The sequence below is a fragment of the Daktulosphaira vitifoliae genome, unplaced genomic scaffold, assembly GCF_025091365.1.
Source record: "Daktulosphaira vitifoliae isolate Bord-2020 unplaced genomic scaffold, ASM2509136v1 Scaffold_1, whole genome shotgun sequence".
In the NCBI taxonomy this organism is placed as follows: Eukaryota; Metazoa; Arthropoda; class Insecta; order Hemiptera; family Phylloxeridae; genus Daktulosphaira; species Daktulosphaira vitifoliae.
Window position 1 is genome coordinate 10679216 of NW_026099572.1, and position 15036 is coordinate 10694251.

At 26.1% G+C, this 15036-nt stretch overlaps 1 protein-coding gene across 1 annotated transcript; it reads right to left on the bottom strand.

The window, feature by feature from the left end:
- Nucleotides 1–12274: 12274 nt before the first annotated feature.
- Nucleotides 12275–14359, bottom strand: LOC126896920 (uncharacterized). Its single transcript, XM_050670113.1, has 2 exons — nucleotides 13383–14359; nucleotides 12275–13291 (listed from the first exon to the last, which is right to left on the bottom strand). The coding sequence occupies exons 1-2, from the start codon at nucleotides 14276–14278 to the stop codon at nucleotides 12460–12462; spliced, it is 1728 nt and encodes a 575-aa protein (XP_050526070.1). The 5' UTR covers nucleotides 14279–14359; the 3' UTR covers nucleotides 12275–12459.
- Between the last annotated feature and the right edge of the window lie 677 nt (nucleotides 14360–15036).

Below are 15036 nucleotides of genomic sequence, written 5' to 3' on the forward strand. Positions count from 1 at the left end.
TCGAATTTTTTCGTTTTTTTCTCTAGTTTGCTAGTTTAAAGAGATTAACTAAAAATTACGCAAAATTACACGTTAATTCATCCATATGGCTTGTAGAGCAAGTCATCAGCTATACTATGAAAAAAAAAAATTTTGCGCTCGATAATATTTGAACAGTACATATTGCATTTACCTAGAATAAACGAGTATTTCCCTAAAAATCGTATGTTTTACAGGATTTTTACTCTATAAATAAAATTAGTCATTATTCATTATTAATTGTTATACGATTACATTGATATATAAATATGAATATTTTAGTTTTATACATATAAAAAATAATTATGCCATTGATAAATTCATGTCTGAAAATGAATCATTTAAATGACTATTTAATTCATCTTCTTTATAGTTGTCATCATTATGAGGGAATATTACTAACATCTTACCATCTTCTGTTAACTCTTTTAAATGCACTTGCTTATTTCTACCAATACTAGAAATGTAAGGATCCGATGAGATAAGAAGTATGTGAATTAAATCCTCGTTAGTATTTAAGCGCGAATTCTTTCTGGTGTGATGTTATCGGTACATTTTATAATCTTTATTGCAACTCTCTTGTGCCTCCTCAGATAAGTTGCCTAAAATAAATGTTGATATTCTTTATTATAGTAACTATAATCTTTTGTGATATTACCTATAGGAAGTGGCGCATATTGAATAATATGAGCACCGTGTAACAAAATTTTATACACTGACGCCGGCATATAGTACCACGGATACAATGATACAAAAAATTTAGCTGTTAAAAAGCAATATTCTTCAAAGGCCTTTATAATTATTGTATATCCGCTCGCTATTACCGATAAAATTGTTCCAAAGCGCTTAATTAAATTAATATCAATTCCAGTACAGGAGGATGATATCTCAGCGTTTTTAAAAATTTTCCTTGCAGTATTGCCATCGTTCGTAGTTCCATGTCCTATTATTGGACAATAATGAATATATATTAGACAATATTAAATTGTATAGAATGAATTATTTTTTAAATGTTTTAAAATTCTAATATTAAATTAGACTAAAGTACCACATACCTTATGACACAATATCTACTAATAGTCCCATTTCAGACCTACATTTATTTTGAATATGTTGTTTACGAACACTATACAAATCTTTGTTTACAGCCTTAACCTTTACAATTAGAAGAAAATAAACTGCCAGTGAATAGTATATTTTATAATTTTTTTATTTTTACCTGCCAAGTTTTAATTTCTAATCTATACGACAGATGAATAAAATACTCAAAAAAACGTATCCACGCATGCAACGTTGACAATCCATACTTATAATTTTCTGTTATGCATGGTCGATATTTAACTGCCTCAATGTCATTCATTTCGGTTGGTTTACATCCACAAATAAAACATTTTTGGCTAAATATTTCAGTCAAAGAATTACATACCTATAAAACTTTTATTGATCTATATAATTAGATTACTTATTTCTTAAAAAATATTGATCATTAAATTTTTTGTTTGAAATTTTTTTTTCTGTGATTGAATAATATAATCATTACTAATAAAAGTACACAATAAATTTTAGATACTTATAATAAAGTTTAATATTAACCTTTCCATCAACCATAGAAAAAATAAGCGTATGTTTTACTTCAAAGTATTCGTCATTGAATAATACATATGTAGTATTTAATTTGCTTATTTGTTTTTCAATTTCTTTTACCTCCTCTTTNACTTATTTGTTTTTAAATTTCTTCTACCTCCTCTTTGGTACCTCAATTGTTTCTTTCATAAATTTGTATTTAATAGGTCTACAAAATCTAGTAGAGGAAGGTATAGAATTTTTCCAAATTACGTCACTACTATCATTGCTATCATCACTACAGCATATAAGTTCAAGTGGCACAAGAGAGAATATGAACATTGTTTGGTCAGTTGTACAAGGGTTGTCATTAAATTTTTGTTTACATTTGACCTGACCACTACTTCCGTCGCAGCCCCATTTATAGAACATTTCTAATAACTTTTTGCCAATTTTTATCTCCTTGATAGATGGTATTTGAAAAATTCTTTTAGTTGTGTGATCTAAAAGATTCTGCAAGGGTATTATGCAACCAGATTCACTAATTTTAACATTATCGGGATAACATTTTTGTTTAGCACTAAAAATTTTTTCATAAGATGGATAATCCACTATGGTTTTATGGTATTCAAATCTGGGGCTATGCCGCTCCATCCAACATCCAAAAAATCCAATCCTTTCAATCCATTTGCCTACGAACACTCACCAATTCCCCTTGGTACGTCCCTAATAAAACTCTCCATTCAGATCTTCAAATTAGTTATGTTAACAATATTGCCAAAACTGCTTACCTTAAACTTCATAACAAATTAAACTCTCACCCAAACCCTAATATCCAATACCTCTATTCAAAACACATCCCCGACAATCCGCCAAGAAGATTAAAAAGAAAATGGTGTAGAGACCTCCTATAGAAAAAAAAAAGATGGATAAATAGCGCAATTCCTCTTTTTAGCTCCTAAATTATATTCATATACTGTTGTTTTGTAAGTTGATTGTCTACAATAAATGCTAAAGCTTCATCAGCAGTATAAGAAATAGGTTCTTTGTTACAAGAATCTTCCATTGCCATTTTCATTTGGGGGACACTATTAGGAGACAACAGTAGTTTATTAAATAAAGCAGCTTCATTTCTTTTTCCAGACACAAATAACTTTTTTTTTGCTGTACATAAAATTTCAGTTGACGTCATTGATGTCATAGTTAATTTTTCGCCGCATTGTTCGTTCTGAACATTCAATTAAATCAACCAAAGGTCGGCCCTGTATTGTTTTAGTAGATTTTTTTTTAATAGAAGGCATTTTAAATGGTATAGTAAGCCATTCTGAATAATTTTTCAAAAACCTTTCATGGTGACAACTAACCTTAGTCCATCTTCTAGAAGTAGCCAACAAAATACTAATATACTTTTTTCAACTTTTTTAATAAAATGAGTACTCCAATTTGCTCCATTATATTTTGCTTTAAAAAATCAAAAATTACTGCCCGTGAATTATTGTTTGTTATGTTTTTTAAACTAATACCATTTTTTTTGATGAATTCAATCAGTTGTTGATTTGAAAAAAAAATGGATGATGAACAATCAGAAACTAAAATAAATGTATAAATTTAATATTGTTAAAAATTATAATATCGAAATTAAAAAAGGTTTAATCTAAAATATTGTAACAATCATATTATTTATTATATAGCATTATGATCGAAAAAAAATTTAATAAAAATGTATAACTTGTTAAAATAATATAACGAGGAAAAAATTTTTCGTCAGATAGATATTCATTTAAGATATTTTAAACAATACCAAACCTTATCGATGAGTTCATATCATGTTATTTATTAGTGTTAACTTATGAGGATGCCTATAAATTCGTAATACAATTTTTAGGGAAATACTCGTTTATTCTAAGTAAATGCAATATGTACAGTTCAAATATTATCGAGAGCAAATTTTTTTTTTTCATAGTATAGCTGATGACTTGCTCTACAAGCCATATGGATGAATTAACGTGTAATTTTGCGTAATTTTTAGTTAATCTCTTTATACGAGCAAACTAGAGAAAAAAACGAAAAAATTCAAATTTTTTTAAATTATAAATATGTTAAATTCCAAAAAATAAAAAAAAAGGTTTTTTTTCTTTTTCATATGAAAAAGGATATCTTTTTTATAGGAAAAAAAAAATTTTAATTTTAAATTAGGTGAGAGGTGACGACTTGGGCCACGCAACGGATTGTGGAGTCGCCAACCTCATGGCTCCCTTGCAAAAGGAAATCGGGTCGCCAACCACTTAGGCGAGGGTCTTNTTGTTGTAGACCATAATACGATGATACCTTGTAAATACAACAAATATGTTTGTTTGATGTAACCAGTGGTGGACATACTTTAGTATGTCGAAGTCCGTTACCTTAAAACTAGAGAGAATTATTTAAAGGGGGAAAAAAATAAGATACACGTGAATATTGAAGATATTCACACAATAAAAAGATTTTTGTTGATTAAGAAAATTAAGGGGACTTTATTAAATTATTACAATTAAGTTAATAGTGGACAAAACCCGAAGGCAAAAACCACTCTGCAAATAAAGGGACAAAAGAGAAAAAAAACAAATTATTAAGACAAAAAAAATTAACCTACAACTTTTAAATATTACACATAAAGCGTCTTCCGCATCGGAACAAGTCCGTGTACTCCGGGCGCGGCGGATAATTTCTGTAATCTGGCCGGCCGGACCGTACTTGGGCACTGCGGGAATAATATATATATATGTATAATAATATACATATATACATTACAATATATATGTATTAAATATACATGACACACCACTGACCAATAACCTTATAAACAGCAATGCTAAAATTATATATAGCTAATAACAAAATAAATTTACAAAAGAAAAAGGCTCAATACATTATATTAAATAAAAATAAAAAAAACAATAATACGATACCCAGTCCCGGATGGAACTCATCCTAAAGGCTGATTTACACGATGCCAGTCGACGTACCAGTCGAAGTCGCCAGTTACTGAATGCCAGCGGCTGGCAACGTCTANATGAGGATCTCGGCCCCGGACATGACCGACGCTTGGTTAAATTAGTGCATTATTATAATGAACGACACACACGAAAAAACGATTATTGGCTACACGCACACAGCCACTATACACCACAACGGTGGTTCAAAGAGAAGAGAGCACAAAAAAATTCTTACACACCGGGCGAGACATAACGACGACGACGATTACGTTTGGGAGAGGGTATCGGCTTAACAATTTACAAAATATAAAACAGATAAAATATGAACAATATTAAAATTATACAGGTATTTTCAGTGGTGGCCAGTAAATGTGTCATATAGGGAACGATTATTAAACTGATAAAAAATATTGTGTGTATAGCGTTCACCTTGTCAGCAACAGTACAGTTTTCTGATTACACGGCCGGATATAACATACGCGCGCCCATTAGCAAAGCAAAACAGTAATCTATCTATATCATAAAATTCACATTTTGTCACGTTACATAGGTTTTAAGGCATAAAAAAAATGTATAAAAATAAACTCAAAATTACTGAAAATACGTAATAATTTTAGAAGTATAACATTAAAATAGCTCTACACCTTCACTAAGTCAACTTATGCCCTTGAAAATTTGTATTAAAACCCTTAAGTATGATATTAATATGTTTTGCTAAAAAAAAAAATTTAAAGTGACTTTTAAAAAATGATACTTTTGGCCGCCTAAATCGTTTGGTTCTAGCGAGCTAAATTAATTTAACACCGCAGAATAATCATAATTGTATTTATTAACATTTAAGGTTGTGTTTATTAATTAAGAATAATATCTCTTTGTAAACTTCACGTGACTTAATTACCTTCCAATTATTACAATTGTTTTATATAAATATATGTGAAGTTACATTAATTATATTATTTTTTCATTAACAACTTATTGGCTTTATGTTCTTTTTTTATCACTATTCTGCACGTGTGAAGAATAGTTAAAACTCAGGTAAGAACATTCAAACTCAGCTTGCAAATTATACAAATATAGACCCTCGAACAACACATCCCGAGAAAAAGGATAATTCTGTATATTCGTTACCCCTCCCCTTTACCTAATTTTTTTTTTTTGAGTTACGACAACTAATATAAATAGTAGACTTAGGTGCTGAATTCCATAACGTTTTAAGCTATAGGTATATTGTCACGATGAAGAATATAACCCTCAGCTATGGTTAAATAATTATGCTGGATAATTCTTGTATTATAAACCATTCAGTTTAAATCACAGTATGTGTTTATATGAACTGCAAGTTTAGTTTCGATGCGAATCTGAGAGGGTATTACTTTTACTATATGTTAATTTATTTGTTTTGTGTATCTGTAGTCAATTTTTTTCGGCTTGGCTTTCACTGAACAGATAAAAAGTTTTACCTATAGAATTATATTGCTCAATATTATTATCATTTAACTGTATCATAAGCTCTACCTTTCCATTGGATAANGGTAAGGAAAATTTGGTATTCTTTTATTTTTCACAAATTGATTTTTGTTTTGATGATTAATATTTAATTAATGTACATATTATTTCTAATTATTCACTAAAATAATTTTAATTATAGCACGTACGCTTTAATTTTGCGTTCATTTTTCTGTTGCGCATTGCATCTATTAATTTTAAATACGTATTTTTAAGATAAATCCATAAAAAATCTGCATGTATATGAAACTAGTCAGATGAATATTATTATCATTTAACTGTATCATAAGCTCTACCTTTCCATTGGATAATTCACTACTTAATTATTTAACTACTATTCTGTTGTGATGGAAAATCGTCCAGTTATATGTAATATCTTATTATATTAAATTGGGTTTACTCAATTTTATTTTTTCAGTAGAGTACAAAGTTCATTAATTTAAAAAATAAACAAATTTTTAATTTCATAGTAAGAAATTAGTATTTCTATGGAAACAGAATTTGTCATTAAGATATTTACCAAAAGTATACAATTAAAATAGATAGCCTGTAAATATAATGATGACATTTTAAAATATATTTAAAAAGTTACTGACCAAATACAATGAACAATGGTTATCATTCTTTAATACAATAAAACTTAGTTAAAGAAATTTTTTTTTAACTGATATTTTTATACTAGTATGCATAAATTTACCAATTTTTTTTCAAATTCATGTTATTAAAAATCTGTTGCTTATTGGAGTTAAAAACCCCCAAAATAACACATCATTTTTTAAATAAATATGAAAAAATATTGAAAGATAAAATAGGAAAAAATACAAAAAGAATATATATTTAAATTGCATAATTCATTTGTTAGATTAATAAATAAATCACACGAGAAGTCAGTTAATAAAACTTAAAATATATTTATTATAATAATAATATTTTATAACTGACATATGCAATAATACAAAATAGAGAACATTTTATTTGTATATTTCACAATCAAAATAATAATACATATAATTTTAATTGTCCGATGAACAAAAATTTATTATTCTATTACTAATTTACTAGAAAAATTGTTTCAATCAATAAATTAAATACTGATATATTATAAAAAAATTGTTAGATTAATTAAATTAAATATTTATTTTTAACATAATTATATTCAAAATAAAAAACCAATTCTCTTTAAAAGAGATACATTATAATAAATGTTATTCATTTTTTCCAATGATAATATCAACAAAACAAACTAAATTAATTAAATTTAAATTGACATATTTTAAATTGAAGAATTGGGGTAAACTTCAATTTACAACATAAAAATTTAATTATTATTTTTATTTGAATTACTATTTTTGTTGGGTAAGTATTTCTAAATGTACATCAAAATTAAAAATGAATGTTACATTAATTGTTATGGTTACCAAATATGGTATTATACATTGTGTCAGCATGAAAAATTTAAATGATAATTCATCTATAAAAATACAACCCAACAGCCAACTATCTATATATGTAATTTTTCATTTAATAATTTTAGCTTCGATGCGAAGCTGAAAAGGTATTGGTTTTACTAAGATGTGTTTATTATTTTTTTTTTTGTGTCTGTTACCACTTTTTCTCAGCTCTCACCGAACCAATTTCTTTCAATGATACGTCAAAAGATCACAAATCGTATCTAGTCGAAGACATTACCCTTAAAAATTGAAAAAATTTCCCTCGTTCCCCGTAAAAGGGGGAAACCACCAAAAAAATTACAAATTTAAAAATCGCTAATTTTCGAAATTTTTTCAATTTTTTTTACTTAAAAGTGCCATAACTTTTTCAAAAATAAACATATCAATATAATTATTTTTTATATAGATGAATAATATCATTACCTTTCATTTGGTATATTTTTTTGATAAATTTAACCCTTTACCTGCCCACAGGGGGGGATTTAAAATGACCACTTTTTCCACAAAAAATTTACTTTTTCAATTTAAATTTTGAAAGTGTTCCGGAAAGTCTGACACTTTTATATATATCTTAAATTAAAGCTAATGTAATTTACTTTATTATGAAAAAAATAATTTCGGACTTTATTTTATCTTCACGGTGAAAATGGCTACCGAATGCTATTATTGTGTGAAAATTCTCGATTTTATTTTTTAAATTTTTAACTTTATAATGCTATGACATATTGAAAAGTGTATGGATCAACATTATTTTTTTATGAGAAATAATATTTTTTAATAATCCCATTTTCATTCTACATACTTTATCTTAATTAGGATATTAATAATGAACTAGCAGATAATGTAGCTTTTGGAATAGTCCACCAATTTTTTAAAATTAAACACTATCTAAAGATATGCATCGAAGCGTTTTTTTCTGATAGTGATTTTAATCACTGTCAGATATCATTATACTTGATCCATCTATACCACAACCCCCCTGTGCTGGGTTTTTTTAAACATTGAATTAAATTGTTTTAATAAAACAACAAAATATTATATTAAATAAAAATGTAGTCAAACTAATTTTTTTAACAATTTTTATAATGCAATATTCAGAATTAAACTTATAATCTTTATCTTTAATATTTTATAAAATTCAAACTTATTTGCTAAAATTAGATATTTTGTTAAATTAGTTTTTGAAACATCAATTGAGTAATAAGAAGATTGGAAACATGTTTTGAACTAATCGTTATTAGTTTATTATCACAGGATTTCATTTGAATTTCAATGTCATAAGCAAATCTCTTAATACCAAAAATTCTAAAAACTCTTCATCTTGCTCCTTATCATTAATTTTTCTAAACTTGTAACAAATAGTTTTTCTTCATTATTAAGTGCTTTTATGTATTTATCCATCAATCTATAACTTGTTCCTGCTTATAAATAATTTCTCCTTGATTTTCTATTTATCCACATTTGTGTGTACATACTCCAAAGAAAATTTTACTATTTTGTATGCTTCTTTTCTTTTTCCCATTATCATTAAAATGTCTATTTCCTTACATTTTTCTTTTGCTGCTTTTAATTTCCTTATAATTAAGTTTCTTAAAGTCTTGTATATTCTCTGTTATTAATTATGACAGGTTACAAATATCATAAAAAAAGTCGAATTAATTGACCGGATAAAATCTCTAACTTTTCATGGCGAACTGAAAAATATAAAATGAGGATCGCCAGTCCACAGGGCGAGACATTGTACTGTCGGACCATAGTTGGATTAAAAAACAAATTATATTGTACTATTTAATATAAAAAAAATAAAGTTGGTTCAAATTTTTAGTCATTATTAAATTAAATTACTACTAATAATAGAAAATTAAGGTAAAATGTTTTTTATAGTTGAACAGGCCATAATAATACGTACTAAATGTTGAAATGATTATAGATTTAGAATTAACTAAAGTTGTATTTGATGTTTGTTCAGTCGCTGATAGTTGATGTACACCAACACCTCGTGACAGTTATCACATAACCATGATGATCAGGGATGACCTTATATAAGGCCGTTGTTCATACCTTATAAACTAGGGAGAGTTGATTTTTAAAAATAAAAAACGACTATGTTTACTCCCCGACAAAACGTCTGTCTCTCGACCCGGTGGTCCGATGACGACACCCGGCTTAGAGTAGAGTAGAGTAGAGTAGAGGTCAACAAATTTTACTAACCAGTGTCGGAAATTACTAAGAGCAATTCGAATCATATTATATCATAAGGCGACAATATAGGTGGTGAGCAGAGCAAATAATGTTCAAGATAGGAAAGGAGCGGGGTGAATGTACACACAAATGCCGTCTATGATCGGCCCGAAGTGGTACACAGCTGACTATCTCTCACACGCACAAAAACTAACAATTCACAACACCTTATCGTGATTATTTGAATGATAAACGCCGTCGCAACACGCCCTCGGCTCAACTAAATTAATTAATTTAGGGTACACGCATATATATATATACTAAATTTCAAATATTTAAAATAGTTTTCTTAGGATTTAGAGCCCTATAAAGTAGGAAATTTTATCAAAATANCTCGGCTCAACTAAATTAATTAATTTAGGGTACACGCATATATATATACTAAATTTCAAATATTTAAAATAGTTTTCTTAGGATTTAGAGCCCTATAAAGTAGGAAATTTTATCAAAATACACGTATTCTAGGGGCATTATTTCTGTTTGGTGACCTAATTTCAAAAAAAAAATTTTTAATTTTTTAGCTATGTATCTTTTATGGTGTATTAAAAAATTGAAGTTTGAGTAAAAAGTATAACATGTAAAATTTAGGTTTATTAATCTGTGTTTTAATATTAATGTTAATGACATTGGTTTTAATGTAGAATGAAATATTTTGTCATAGTAAAAACGCCAGCGATAGAGTTGATGGAACAGCAAGAAGAAAAGTAAGATTATGTAGCTTAATTCTAAGCACCTTCACTGAAATAATTAATTTTTTAACAAACGGTACTGTTAATTTGATGATTTGTATAAGGTGATTTTAAAATATCAAAATTTTAAAATATAGAGACGTTATTATGTTCTTTGTGATGACAAATTATGTTTCAATTTTACGATGAAAAAATCTAATGTAAATAAATATACCCACCTTAGAAGTACAGCAAAACAAAAAACACCTAATATGAGATTTAAATTGTGTTAAACTATTCTCAGGAAAAGGGAAAAACACAGATTTTTACCAATTAATAAAAGTAATATAAGAAGCCTTAAAATTTTATTAACTGATATTTATGAAGACGCAATAGAGCAGAGATGAGAATGCTTAGATGGAAGAGTAGAGTTACTAGAAGATAGAATAAGGGTGGCCAACCCCCAAGTAGTTGGGATTAAGACGAAGAAAAAAAAGAAGAATACTATAATATATAAGACAATTACAAAAATGTGGTTTTGAAACAACAAAAAACTATCATAAAATTATTTTATTTTGAGCGGATTTTAACTGATTTTGTAATGCTAAATTTTACATGTTACACTTTTTTCTCAAACTTTATTTTATTTTGTGTGTATTAAGCAGATACATAGCTAAATAATTAAAAATTTGTTTTGAAATTAGGTCCCCCAACAAAAATAATGTACCTAGAATACGTGTATTTTTATAAAATTTTTAACTTTGTAGGCCTCTAGATCCAAAGAAAACTGTTTTAAATATTTTAAATTTAGTTAAGACATATATTATACACTATACAATACTACACATAAAACTCACTATAAAACAATAATTTCTTAATGGTTTTAAGTGAGCTCAAAAACGCTAATTTTCACAAAAGAAGCCCCATTTTTAGAAATTTATTAAAACTAGAATTTAACATAATTTTTTTTTTTTTAATGTAAACTTTAAGTTATAAAAGTGTTAAGTCTAAAATTTGAATTCGATTAAGTCAATATTGAACAACCTGTGTGTTTTTTAACGTTCTGGCTATTTTTACCATTTTTTACATTGAAAACAGCCTTAAAAGTGGGAAGGTCATAAAAAAAAGTTGTTTTAATCTAATTATATAAAGAATAAATTCTGAAAGTTTGAGAAAAAAATGAGGTGTCTGAGCAATCACTTGTTGATTTGGCATGGATTGACCTATTATTTTATAACCTCTGAATGAGATAAACTCTTACTTTTATCTGACATTCGTTATATTTTCTTCTATTATTAATCTTTTATAATTCAATTTGAATAAAATAAAATAAAGTTTTGAAGTACGATAAAATATTTTATAAATTAAATATCTCCATAAATAACATGGTTATGTTCTATAACCATATGTTTTTGAAATGAATAACGCAAAAAAATCATAATTATTTAAAATTTATAAAAAGTTATGTCTTGAAAATATATTATATTATTATTATCACATTTTTATATTTCAACCATGCTATTTCTATACATTGCCACTATGCTTATATTTTTTGTAAATTTGTTTGCAAAAAATTTTTATACGAAGTATAGGAATAGATAATATTTGGCCTAAAAGAAAATGGCTCTCAAATAGCAAAATCTTTTATCATGAGTTATGATTCAAATTGATCATTTATATTTGTGATATAATTTTTAAATTATCTTTTTTTGTGTTTAAAATAAAAGCTAAATAGAATATAAATTAAAATATACTCATAAAAATTATAAGTTCATTGATATGAAAATATTTTTTGGAATATATTATAAAATTCAACAAATTGGTATTAACACAAATTTAAAAATTATATTTGAACAAAAGCAATCTGATTCCATTTCACATGATTTATGATCAATTTATCTGCTAAAAATTATTACCATGACAAATATTAAAAATTCGATTTAAATATTACTACATGAATTCTGAAACAATACAATTCCCTGTAAATGTTTTATCAAATCTATTTATTTAAAATTAAATTAAAATACACAATTTTTATTAATTACTACTATCTATTTTATTGAACCCTAAACAATTATATTCACTTGTAATAGCAACACCATAAAATATCCTAAATTGTCCCAATGCATATTCATACAAAAGTATTGGACTTCCTGTAATGTTATTATTCAATGATAGAACTTCAGTCTCCCATGATTCTATTAATTGATTTTTTTCTACAATATCAAAAAAGCACTGTACATTGATAAAATAACTTAGGTCACTTATTCCTTGACTAAAGAGATTTCGTGCTGTAGAAAAATCTAACAAAAATGTACGGGCTTTTAATATTACTTCATTGACAGATAAATTTAAAAAATCATTCTTCGTTAAAGTAAGCTGTTCAATTTTGGGGAAAAAATTATTCAATAAATTATAGGTATATGATAATGATGAATATTTATTAATCGTCATATTCCAAATTGTTTCAGCTTTTAATATGTCTAAAGCTAACAACATGTTTTTAAACATTTCTTTTGAATTTTTAACCGCATCAAGAAAATTTATAATGCAATCTACATAGCAATCTAAATTGTATTGACTCTTTTCGATTCTGCATATTTTTATAATAGCAGACATATACGTGTTATAATTCTTTAACACTTCAGTATATCTGCACCTTATTAGCTGTGTAAAACATTTCTTTTTTTTATTAAAATTAAAATTATCTACAGTGTCTCTAATAATTCGATCAGTAGTGATTATTTCATCATCAATTATTATTTTTATATGATTTAATAGCTTCCAATGTCTAATTTCACGGAACAAAATATTTAGTGTTTGGATTGCTTTTTTTTGAGTCAAGTTGTATTTTTGAGGGGGTGTGAGCCTTAAATAAAAAAAACATCTGTATTATTCAGTTTATTTAAATATAATTCTTATAGTGAGAAAACAAAGTTTTTACTAAAAATAACACTTACTCAGTTGTACTAGGATGAAGTAATTCATGGAAACCAATTTTTAAATAATAGTCAGTTATTGTTTGTAAATAATAATTTTTTAACTTTTCACTAATAAAATCAACAAGTTTCATATTACAATTATTGGAATAGTATTCACAATAGTACTTTTCTCGTATATTTATATCATTTGCACTATTTATAATAGTTACATTATTTTTAAAAAATTCACGTGTAATGGCAACTACTTCATCAACAAAATTATTTATATCATTGTAATCTTCTTTAACTTCTTTAATTTTGATGCTTCCGTCATTATTTACATAGTTCATTATTTCTGGGGTTTTCATTTGATACGTATAATGTTTAACGCTATAAATTTCTTCTATCACCGTGTTTGAATAATATAATGAATTGCTCAATACTAATTTTGTATCTATGTGATCAATAAATGATATAGCCTTGTATAAATATTCAAACATCATATTTGAATTTTTAGCTGCATTTAAAAGTACTACAGTGCAATAAATTGCATTTTCAAATGAATTTTCTTCAAAAAAATGTTTACAATTATCTATAATAATTTTTAGATGTTCAGTAAATTTTTGTAGTACATCAACAAATAAATAGTTAATTAAATCAACTATATTAAAATATATTTTTATTGTTTTTTGAACACCATTGAATTTTTTTTGTTTATAATCTTGTATGCTTATAATTTTATCATTTTCAATCCTTATTGATATGTGTTCTAGATTTAAATGTTGTAATTGCACTTGGATGTGATTCGTTACTTTTTTGAAATATGTTATATACTCTTTTTTTAAATCTAAATCATTTATTTTACAATCAACAAGTCCATCTTCAAAAGAATAACTTTTAGTAAAAAAAATTAAGACTAACAATCCAATGTTCATCTTCAAAATTTTATGTTAAATCACGAATATTTGATTTATTAAATACGTTTATAATGATAATAGCCTATATTTTTTAACTAATTGATCACTAAAATAGCTTTATATATGTATGAAATAGATATGAGTACTTTTCTATATAATAATTTTTATAACACTTGTTTAATTATTGATTTAATGATGAAATTAAAAATTAAAAATTTATAAATATAGTTCATTATAAATTTTGACAATATTAAAATAAATCTAGCATTCATTATTATAATTTCGATATAGTATCAACAATTTTTTTTAGCTGGTCTCTAGTGATACTGTGTTACTGAACGTCCTAGAGTTTATTTTTATTACCTAAAAATACATTTATTTTAAATTTCATCTTACGTATCTCACGATGAAGAATATACTTCCTTTTCCACGTTGAAATGATTATATTAGATGATTCTTTTATCGTAAAACGCTTATTTCTACAAAATAAAAATAATATTTATTGTTTTAGCTTCTATGTGAAGCTGAGAATTTAAAATTTGAAAACATTATATACGTATTTAATTTTTTTTTGTTTATCACTATTTTATCTCAACTATCATTTCAGCATTTGCAATCGAAGGACCAAATGAGTTATGAAGAACTAAATATTATTTTACTGAATTAATTATTGATATATTTTCGCAATCTGGAATTGCGAAATTTTGAAGAATTTGTAATTTAGTTTTAGTTTTAGTTTTAGTTATTATCGAGGTGGACATAATGCCCATGCACTC